Here is an 11294-nt window from a genome sequence, read left to right as displayed (position 1 = left end):
TTAGCAGGGACGAACAAAGCGTGTGTGTGGGGGGGGGGGGGGGGCATAAAAAAAAAAGGAAGGAATCTTCCGTGTCTGTTTTGACCGTTTCTAGAACAGCGCTATCGGTGGCGACGAGAAATAAAAAAAAAGACAACTCTGGCAACACAAGCCTTCCTCAGTCCTTGCCGTGAAATAAACAAAGAGCTAGCCTGCGTTTCTTTTTTTTAACGCGTTTTTTATGAGTTTTTCGTATGTGATCCTCATACCTTCATGTACGACTTGCACCCAATGATGCACGGGAACATACGGGTTTTCTCATATGGGACTCCCCATGTGTTCATGCGATGTTATAGGATGTGCGCCTTACGGGCGTTTTCGATAGGATAACTGGCGTACGCGCAAATACGATGACCGGAGACTATAGACAGAAAAAAAAAAGGAAAGCGCTAAGCCCGGTCGTTGTTCCCCCATGCCTCGCGCAGTGTGCCTGGGCGCCGTGTCGACCGCCGTGGCGCTGTTCCTGTCCCCCGCCGTGGTGGGCGCGTGCCGGCGCAAGAGCACCCGCATGGTGGCCGTGCTCGGGGGACTGGTGGCCGCGCTGGGCTGCCTCTTCTCGTCGTTCGCCTCGCAGTTCCACCAGCTGTTCATCAGCTACGGCCTGGTGCTCGGGTGCGGCGTCGCCATGACCCGCGACACGTCCATGTTCATGGTGGGCCAGTACTTCAAGAAGCGCCGCGAGCTCGTCGAGCTCCTCCTCGCCGCCGGCACGGGGCTCGGCGTGGCCGTCGTGCCCATCTTCATCGTCGAGTGCATACGGTGAGCGAGGCGGCGGGGGAAACGACCCGCGCGCGCTTGTTACGCGCTCGGAAGACAATGTGTACAAACTTTGGGTCTTATCTTGTCTCTCAACCATTTTTTTTTGTTTAGAATATGCAAAATGTTAAAGATAGCCTGTGTAGCCTGTAGCCAGGTAGCACAATTGTAATTGTTTGACTGGATTGCCCGAAAAAGGCAGACCTGGAACACAAATAAATCGCATGGCGTATTCGGCCAATTAATAAAATTTTGAAACAATTAGCTTTTAATCACTTTTTGACCCATTGCAATTAACAAACTGTGCTCGGTGAGTTTGCAAAGCTTGGAAGAATTTCCAAGAATGGTACAGGTTCCGAGATATGCGCCGTCACACTTGCGAGAAGTATACGCTCTGTGCCGCCTAATTTTTTTACCAAACGGCGTTTTATGCGTTGAAGATGATCGAATCCATTTCACGGACTAGAATTATTATATACGCCACATGTGTTTTGTTCTTTTTATTTCGTAGAGGAAAAAAGAACACCCGGTATAATCGTCATCAATCTTGCGTACACTCCCACTTTTAACACCGTGCTGCTCCCTACATTCCTCTCGCGGACGCTATGCGACGACGTTACGCTCACGTCATGCCTGGCCTGAAAGCATACCGGGAGCGCGGCATTAAACAAAATAATATTAAATTGTGAACCCTAGGGGCTTACTTACGCTCAATCCGCATAGCCTGCCACACGCGTGCTGACGTACGGAAGCAGCACCCGTCACACCCAGGTGCACGCATTTTGATTTTAGTGCTCGTGTAGCCCCGATATGAGCCGAAATTTGTGAATGTGGGTGCAGCACGTGCGGTTTTCCAGACGTCCGCACGCATGCGGAAAGACACGTGTATTGAGCGTAAGTCAGCTCTAACGTCCCAAAGTTTCACTGGGGATTATGAGGGAAGCCCTAGTGGAGGGCTCAGGATTATTTTTAACCAACGGAAGTCTTTCTAACGTTGGCGTTAGTAAGAGAAAAAGCACACAACCTCGATGACAATTATTGTTGGAGTACAAGATAAGCCGTGAAGGGTGCATTTTTTTTTTTACAATATACAACAGAAGTTATGGAAGGGTGACAGATTGATCAGTAGTTGGTATTTGTGTTGTTGAAGTGTGCAACACGAAGCAGGGAGCAAGACGACTAGTCTTTTTTTTTTTTTTTCTGTCGTTGTACTGTTCTCCGCTTCGTGCTACAAAAGTGTGCTGTGAACTACAAAATGAGATTTCATTGTCCTGTCCGCTTTCCTGCCCCGTTCATTCGCTCTACAGGCCCCATCGATGAAACTTTCTGACGACGCATGTTAACACAGTCGTTCTGTTGCATACAGCGAAAGTGCAGGTTTAAGTAAGCATCAACTGGTGGTTATTCGTTCATAGAGAAAAGAAGGGAGAAAGAAAGAAAAAGTTTCTTCTTAGTTTCCTGCCCTACACTGGGAATTGAAGACGATGGAAGAAAGAAATAAGCAGAAAGCAGACAGAAGTGGTGTATGCTCACGCCACAGCGTTCATTGTGAAATGCTTACATATCTTTCAGAAATAAGCAGACAAATGGCGGAAGCGTGGCACGTATCATGCGCAAGGTATCATGCGCAAATTGTGCAAGGTAGCTTGCGGTAGAAAGCTTGCGGTAAAAAGCTGGCGGATGCCTAAAAAGATCTTCCAAGGATTGGAGTAAATTGCATATTCATAAACAATTGAAGTTATTAACGAGTGGGAACGCTGAACAACAATAGCGCAACACTTCATAGCCGTCGTAGAGATTTTAACTTCATCTGCTGTCGCAATGTCCGAGCTCGAAGACCAAACACAATTATTGGAGTCTGTGTTCGTGTGCATCACATTAAAAAACAAAAATATTCGTGTGCTAGGCTTATCGTCACGGTTGCGACAAAGAGAGCTATATAATAAAGATAATATCTAACAAATTATCACGAAAATGAGTTCGAGGACAGAACCCAGCACCGTCAACAAAAATCGTGGATGCAACTTTAAGAGTTTGAACGAGAGCAGGATGGATTTTAAAACAGGTGGCAGTTGATTATAATGCTGCGAGAATGAATTTGTACTTATACTCCAGACTCTTTACAATGTATATTTACAAGAGCAATTGAATCACTAAACAATGTAGCTGACAGCTCGACGAAAAGTTAGTTTTTGGTCGTCATTGTGGGGCGGTCGAGCTTCTGACATTGTGATGTTACTGCATCATTTCGATAACAGCACTGCAGGTCAAATTAAGAGCAACATCTGCACGCGGGTAGAACGTACTGTCTCATGAGATTACATTTGTTAGTATATACCTTAACAGAAAACATACGAATCGAATGAAAATGTAGAGCTAAATGTCAAAGCACTAAATGGAGCGCTGGGGTGAGAAAATTCACCGGTACATGCGTACTTGGTGGTCGACGTAGAGGAGTGCCCAGAGAACATTGGAAAAGTTTTACCTTTGCAGTAAGGTCAACCTTGTGAAGAATAATAAATGCATGATGATGAAGATGTTTATGACGACGATAAACACAAGTATTTCGCTGCTCACCTAGTGGTCTGCTTTTGTTTTCAAAACATTTTCCCACGACAAGCAGATATTCACTTACAGTTTACTGCGCGTACACATGGCACAGTGCCTTCCGGCAGCGCAGGTATGGGGGCCAGATTAGTGTGATTCCGCACGTGGCACACAGGCGCTACATTACGCACTGCCATGCATACTACGAAAGTAAATCACGGTATAGTGCTCAGAGGCTCGGAAGCCTTCTTAGGAGACGTTCGACATTCAATGCGCTGTTAGGTCTGTCTGCACCGGTTCACGCGACAAGAGGGATGCCAGTATCAGAGAAAAAGAAATTACTGCCTTAAATTTCTCTCCCGGCTACATCTAGCGTTTTGAACGTAGCAGTGGTAGATTTCAAACGCGAGACGTTTGATTACAAATTCGTGCGCGAATTTACGAATGCACGAATTCGGGTAGAAGGTGTTGCACAAATGGAAGTTAATTTCGATGTCATGCATCATCATTGCAGCTACATATCAGGTGATAATAACTACAAAAGAAAGAAGCCAAATTAGTATATTCACGTTTTCTGTCGTTAGGAAAGGTGTGAAGGCACAATGGCGACGTAAGAACACAAGAGAAACGCTTACTGTCAACTGAAAGAACTTGTTACTGTGTCCTCTTCGTCCCTTCGCGCTTTTACTAACAATTAAAGCATACCAACTTCACCAACATCTTGATGATTCACATTTGCGTCCATAAAGCGATGTTAATTGGATAAACTCATAGGCAGAATTCGTAGACATAGGCGCAATGTAAGGATTACCTATTATGATTGGTGAAATGCAAAGATTTTAGCTTATATGACCACTTACATTGTCCTACCATAAATCGTAATAACGTATCATGTCGCACTCGCTCCAAGAAGTTACTTATTCCCGCAGCAGGAGCCGATCTATAGGCGGCCTACGCGCCATGTGACCGCCTCAGTACACGAGTCGTGCTGGCCGCTGAGTTTGCCGCATCACGTGGTCTTGAGTTCTTTCAAGCGCGTTCAGAAGTTCACCTTTCACGTCACGCCCGAGCCATTACAGGACCACGTGATCGCAGTTTTCTGTTTATTTCAGTCGCGTGACTTAAGCTATGCATCTACATTAGAACGGGTAAATATTCGGCAAGCCATGTTGCCAGACTAATTAGGCCGGCCTGTACGAAAAGGCAAATACGCGAAAGCGGGATATACTAAGATAGGCACACACTATAAAGATGTTACCGCCAGGGGGTCGCCACCGATATTCGGCTCTTGCAGAGCGGCAACGACATTCATCACTCCTGGCAGGCCCACAAATTACTTGTTCGCACTCGCATTATCGCGTAAACAGTTCAGGCACTGCGGAAGGTGCGATAAGATCGCACATTGAGTTGCGAAGTCATTACGGAGGCGCGGTATAAATAGCGGAGACAGGCGACGGCCCAGCGTGTCGCGATCATCGATCATTAAACCACGGCTCAGATGGACATTTCGTGGTGCAGAGACATGCTTGCGCATGCTTACATATATTTGCCATGATAGACGCAATTGGTCGCAATGCAGTTCACCTGAGAGCGGCATAATGTGCGTGTACATCCAGTCGTATCTGGCGTATTGTCATTAAAGACGTTGCTCTGGCTGAAGACAGTTACGCATGCCGGTGTAAATGTTAACATTTGTTTTTGCACTGGAATTACACACAGAGTTGTCAAAAGTTTATAACTCCTATCGTGATAATGACAACTTTGGCACGCAAAGGACCAGCACACGTTATAATTTCATCGCACTGAATATGTATTTGTTTCAAATATGGCCAAATATGCACACGAACAAACTTGAGCGCTTCTGGTCGTTATAATTACGTGTCTCCACAGATTTATAAGATTATGCTACACCGGTTTCCTCCCGGCATCGAGTTCGCCATGCGTACGAACAACCGGTGCAAGATAACGCGTGTAAGATTTCGGCGATTTCGGCCACCGGGGCTCAAGCCAATAACTGCGAGAATTTAATGTTTCAGTAAGTTGTGGCCTGAGGCGCGCCTGCGCTTAAGGTCCCGCGTATATAGCTCTCTTTATTATTGTTATTATTATTTGCAATCTGAGAGTTTGATAACGTTTGCAGGCACTGCATGAGGACATTCTTGCACGCTATTGTAGCGAGCAGAGAAAGAAATTAAAACATATTTACAGTTGAATGCAGGCACAGCGCAACTGCCACGATCGAGTATAATTTGTTCTAAGACTACATGTTTAGACCTACATGTTCTAAACATGTAGTTCTAAACTGAACATGACTGGAACTGATAGAACATGACTACATTTTCTTTCTATTAGCCACTAATGTAATCGTTGTCGCAACGCTAAGCAGGAGTGTGACAACAATCTCGTTCCCGTGCCGATACGTGTTTATCACGGCACTTCCGTTCCTTACCATGTGCCTCACAAGTTGGGCGACAGTGTTTAGTTCCGAAGTGCAAAGCTATTATGCGACTGTTACGAAAGAAACCGTCTCTCTCTCCAAATACACGCTTCCGTCGCACCTCCGTTCCAAGGAACACTCGTGGCTATAGCGCCCGAACTGGGGCGATTAACGACTAAACCGAAGAGACTAAATAGAAGAATGTAATCGCGCGCCCGAGCCGGGCGAGCTACTATGCCACTGCCGAATTACGCGCCCGCAATTCATCTCGGGCGTGCCTTGCGAGCCGCCGACAGCCGTTCGCCGCCACGGGCCAGGAGCAGGGTCGATTTGATAAGATCGCCTCAGAAGTGTGGATGTACTGCACGGAGGATACGCCCTATACGCGAGGTGGTGGAAGTGCTGAGTGCGCAGGACGAGCACTTTGATCAGATTGCTATCTTCGAGGCCACTCGCCGTCCTCGCTGGTATTCGGCGTCTTCTTTCTCAACTTGGCACCCCTTAAGTTAATTGTCTCGAACGACAAATGACTCCAGAATGCCACACCAACGTTCATCGCCACCGGCCGTGTAGGGCTGGGCCTCTGACGACGTCCGGTGGTACCATTCCAGATCATCGTAAGCAGTGGGTGGAGGAGGGTGATAAATGTGTCGAACTGGGGCGAAACGCCAGTGCGCGCTCGAGGGGAAGGCTTCCGAAAGCACTCCGCGAAAACGGGCGCAAACTGTAAGACGAAAAGGCGCTGGTCACCCTGAGACGTGTAGTAGAGGCCGACATAACAGCTATGGAGGAAGAGAGATAGTCTGGGAAGTGACTACATGCAAGTGTAGATAACGTGTGTAGTACTAGCACAGCTTCCTCCAATTCTCTTTTTTTTTTTTTTGTATATTTACTTCTCCGACAACACCGATATACGGCAACGTTAATTAATCTCGCAACTGTGCGTCTGTACTATAACACTATAGGAAGCAGTACAGGAGCGTACGATATGAGGATCAACTGAGCAATTTCTGCAGCCCACAAATAAATTGCGTGCTGGCCTCCATTCGGCCTAATAGTTTGATTTACCAACGTGTGAGCTATAGATACGCGCTCGGGTATTGCCACTAATTGCACTGTATTGTGCGCATCACGAGTGGAAATGTGGTTTGTAATTCTTTCTATTCTTTTTTTCTTCAGGGTGGTGGGCTGGAGGCTGGGTCTACAAGCGCTAACGGGCACCGTGTTCGTGTTGTTTGTGCTGGGCGTGTTCTATCGGCCGGCGTCCCTATACCACCCGCAACGGCGCGCCATCCTGCACCTCAAAAGCATGCAGCGCCGCTCCAAGGCCAAGGACCGAGGCTCACAGGCCTCCGAACGGCCTCCTTTCATCGACTACGCAGTGTTGCGATCTCGCACCGTCCAGATCCTCGTCGCAGGAACTGCGCTAGCGGCTTTTGGGGTCACCACGCCTCTCGTGCTTTTAGTGAGTCTTTTCACTCTTCGTAATTCGCGCTGCAGCGAAATGAAATCGTTGAATAATTAAATTTCTTGCGTAGTTTCTGTATAGGAGTATACGCGTCGACAAAGAAAGAGAGACCAGAGCTCTGTCATGGTAATTGAATGCATTAGCTTGCCCACAAGTGTGGCACACTACCTTGGAGAAACGCTGTGCTACACGACTCTGTATCTAAGCATGCACTGACCCTTGCGACTGCTCACTACAAATCAAACAACGCACTGACTTTATCGGATAGGCCCAGTTGCGATGTGCATAGTATAGTATATATGTGCATAGAAATAGTATAGAAACAAGTGAGTTAGTGGAGCTGTTAATACATTCAATACATTCAACCTCAAAGTTTACGTTTGTTGGATTCGATTAACGAAAATATAACAGAGCCTATACTTTCTCTCGTTTCCAACAAGATTATCAGTGTCAGCAAGCAATCAACTCACATTGTCATTACAGATGCATCTCGGCGAACAAGAGGGCCTCGAGCGTTCGTCGCTCCTGCTTCTCCAGGCATTCTTGGGCATCGCCAGCGCCATCGGCAGCGCCGCCTTCGGCCTCATCGTCATCAAGAACAGCGTGCAGTGCCTCATCGCGCGCCAGTACTTGTGCCAGGCGGCCGCGTTCATGATCAGCGCCTCGCTGCTCGCCTTCACGGCGCTCCACCAGTACCACGGCTACCTGCTGTTCGTGTGGATATACGGCGTCTTTCTGGGCGGGTACCAGTACTCGCTCAAGATGTACACGCTCGAGAAAGTCCGCGCGCGCAACTTCGCCAAGACCTGGAGCTTCGTCCAGTGGTGCCAGTCCGTGCCCGTGCTCGTGGGCGTCCCGCTGGCGGGGCTCCTCAACGAGCAGTTTGGAGGCCGCACCGGCTTCTACGTGTCCTCGGCGTGCTCCTTCCTGGGAGCGATGTCGCTCTTCCTGATAGACCTGCACAAGAAGCGCTCCCGGCGCAGCCAGCTGCGGCCCGACTGCCGCCGGTGCTCGGACGTCGCGCCAGCCGCGGCGGCCGCTGACGGCGCGGGCGCGTCGTCGTCGCGCCGCTCCTCGTTCCAGGACTCGCTGTGTCACGAGGCGAGGCTGCAGCAGCGAAGCTTCACCTTCAGCAACTACGCTGACCTGCGGCGCCAGGAGCTCACCTGCATCTCCGAGGAGGCCATCATGGACAACTTCCTCGAGGACTTCATCGACGACTGCATCACGTCGTGCAACAAGGAGGAGAAGTACCTCATGCTGAGCGAGTACGAGAACAACCTGAACAAGACGCAGGAGACCCTGGACCGACGCGTGCGAGGCGTGCGTCGCGCTTCCATCATACTCCCGTACAAGTACGACCAGTGTCCCAGCTGCATGCGACTCGTGCCCGTTCAGACCAACGGAGAGCCTGCGCCCAGGTCCTCGCCGCGTAGGCTGCAGAAGCCTTCCGTAGACGTCATCGAGGAAGTCACCACTTCTCTTTGACGGCTCTCGCCATAAGTGATGTCTGCTCGAAAAAAGACCTGGCATCTTGCGAGGACTTCAGTGCTCGGCCTGCTGGAGATCTTTTATACGAGAGTGCGAGGAAGAACTCGTGGTGAAAAGATTCAGCAGTTGTGCATGACGGATCGAGATCTCGACACGTTATTGGCCTACTGCACGGAACCGTCGACCGTGTGCTGCGGCATTTCTTTTTCGCTGCTCCTAATCCGGACTATTTATTTCCCGTGAAAGACGGCGAGAGATAATTCTCGCTGGGTGCTGCAGATGAGACTTTAACCGATGCGACTGTGGATTGTGGACGTGCTTAACTCGCGCCTTCAGTGACTGCAATAACGTGGCCATGTTTTCAAGAGCACTTGTGATGTATGCTAGTGAGCGCATAGTGTTAGAAACGTTGGTGTAATTCTCTAACACCAATACTTTGCACGAGAGCGCCTGCTAACGGCAGTCTACACGAGAGGAGTTAAAGTGGGCAAGTCTTGTTTTGCGACACCTTCCGTTGGGTGTGCTCACGTTGTACTGCACACGATGGACGATGTCAAAGTACTCCATATAATGGGAAGGTTGCTGACATGCACAGCGGATGTAGTTCACATAGTTCGTCCCGAAAACCACCATGAAAGATGGTCGCGAAAGCGCGTAAGAATTTGGACGAGTTTTTTCATGCATCTCGTTAAGCTATGAATGATTGGGCTTTCTTATTCTTTTCGCTTGGTTCACCAGAATTCGCTCAATGGAAATGCATATACGTCGTCAAAGCATGTAAAGCCATCTGAACAAATACATTTATGAGATTGAGTGAAGAAAGATGACAAGCTCTCTTTACCCACGTGTTTATATCGAATGATCTTCCGCAAGAGTTAGTGCCATATTTATCAGTTTGTTACAACAATTTCCGTAGCGCTGTGGAATACTATAGTGAGTCAATAATATGTAAAAATGCTTCGTGAGGCAGACAGACGGAGATCTGCAAGTTTTGTAAGAAACGCTTGCTGTCGTTTTGTAAATGTGCAACGGGAATAGTACACACCTTGCTTTCTAACAGTATCATGACAAATTATAAGTTCTTAAAAGTTATACGTGTAGGTGTACATTTCTTCGTAATATATGAGCCAAAAATCGGGTTGCGACTTTCCATTTCACGTGCGGTAGCATTGCGTGCTACGTAAGGTTTCTTTCTTCTATGTGAACAATTAAATGTCTCACTGCCAGCAACGACATTTCGGATGACGTGGTTCATCGTATGAAAGTCCCGAAAGCGAACTATGGCCATTTTGAGATCGTTTTTTTTTTTCATCCCCAATACAAACCACAGAACTTATTGCGCACGGGCTGCCAGGTGGTTCTGTGCAAATGCTTCCATTGCGGAAATTTAGCTTCCATTGCGAGAAAGCATTATGGCTTGCTCGAAAGTTACAGCACTAATTGCTTAGACAAAAAACGACACGCGTTTGTATCCTTACTTACCCCATAATTTCGGCTGTGCTCGTCATAAGAATACAGAAGACTTGCGCTTGAGCTATCTTCAGCGGCTCGTAAATTTCTCTACACAGCAGTAGCAGTAAAACATTGCATCTATACTTGGCAAGTTCTTTCTCACATTTTTGTGTACAGCGAAAAAAAAAAACGCCAAGTTCAAACGCGTTTCGAGTGCCTTGCTTTTTTGAAGCACGTTTTAAAGAATCAAGTTTCCTGGTGTGACATTTGCATCGCGAAAATGGTTGTATTGAATCTGCAGCTAACACGTACATAACCCTCACTGAATCTCGGAGTGACACACGAGCACTTTCAGTCTCAAGCATCGCTGTCGTGTTATCTTTCTTTGCCGATTCATAAGTATGCAAAGCTCGAACCGGCCGCCATCCATTATATTAGTGTACGCATATAGAGCAGGTCGCTCGTCGCACGCGATCATCGTTGAAACCAACTAATGCCGCCTGTCGCTGTAATTGCTGTAAACCATTGAGTCTGGCAGCAAGCGCACAGTATCATGTTAAAGAAAATAAGAATGTCCCATGAGTCATACAAACCATCGCTCTCGACGAACAACTTCTGCGGCAAATGCGTCGAATTCGCCCTCTAGTCCGTGCTTTTTTTTTTTCATTATTTTCGTGGCACCTTCGCGTCCTAATTGTATTGGAAGTACCGAGTGCCATATGGACCTAGTTTCTTTCCAGAAATGATTAGCTATTCCGCGAAATTCTGCCCGACAGACTCTTGTTTACTTCACTCCCTGTAACTCAGAGTTGAGGCGGCGTCAGGCAAGAATACTTTAAGTCAGACTTTATTCGATTCTTATCATCCGTCACGCCGATTGATTGATCGCGGTGATGGCGACAGCGTAGTTTCGTGCCATGCAATGACGAATAGCGAAAAGAAGGAAGAAATGAAAGCAATCGTTACAACAGACCTCTATGAGAATGAGTATGGGTGTTCATCAATAAAGAGTCTTTTAATAATTCACATGAAATAGTACGAGAGAAGCTCTCACAATGTACCGGTTGATTCTTTAAAAAAATGAGCTTTAACACAGAGCGCAAG

The 11294-nt window shown here is 47.6% G+C and overlaps 1 protein-coding gene across 1 annotated transcript; it reads left to right on the top strand.

Annotated features, from left to right (window-relative positions):
• The first annotated feature begins 451 nt into the window (after positions 1-451).
• On the top strand, positions 452-10026 carry LOC142586272 (monocarboxylate transporter 10-like). Its single transcript, XM_075697519.1, has 3 exons — positions 452-798; positions 6959-7244; positions 7731-10026. Exons 1-3 carry the CDS (start codon positions 452-454, stop codon positions 8733-8735), a joined length of 1638 nt encoding a protein of 545 aa, XP_075553634.1. The 3' UTR covers positions 8736-10026.
• The last annotated feature ends 1268 nt before the right edge of the window (positions 10027-11294 follow it).

This window comes from Dermacentor variabilis, chromosome 6 (assembly GCF_050947875.1).
Source record: "Dermacentor variabilis isolate Ectoservices chromosome 6, ASM5094787v1, whole genome shotgun sequence".
Classification (NCBI taxonomy): Eukaryota; Metazoa; Arthropoda; class Arachnida; order Ixodida; family Ixodidae; genus Dermacentor; species Dermacentor variabilis.
Note: the sequence above shows the minus strand (reverse complement) of the source record. Positions and strands in the feature narration are given on the sequence as shown.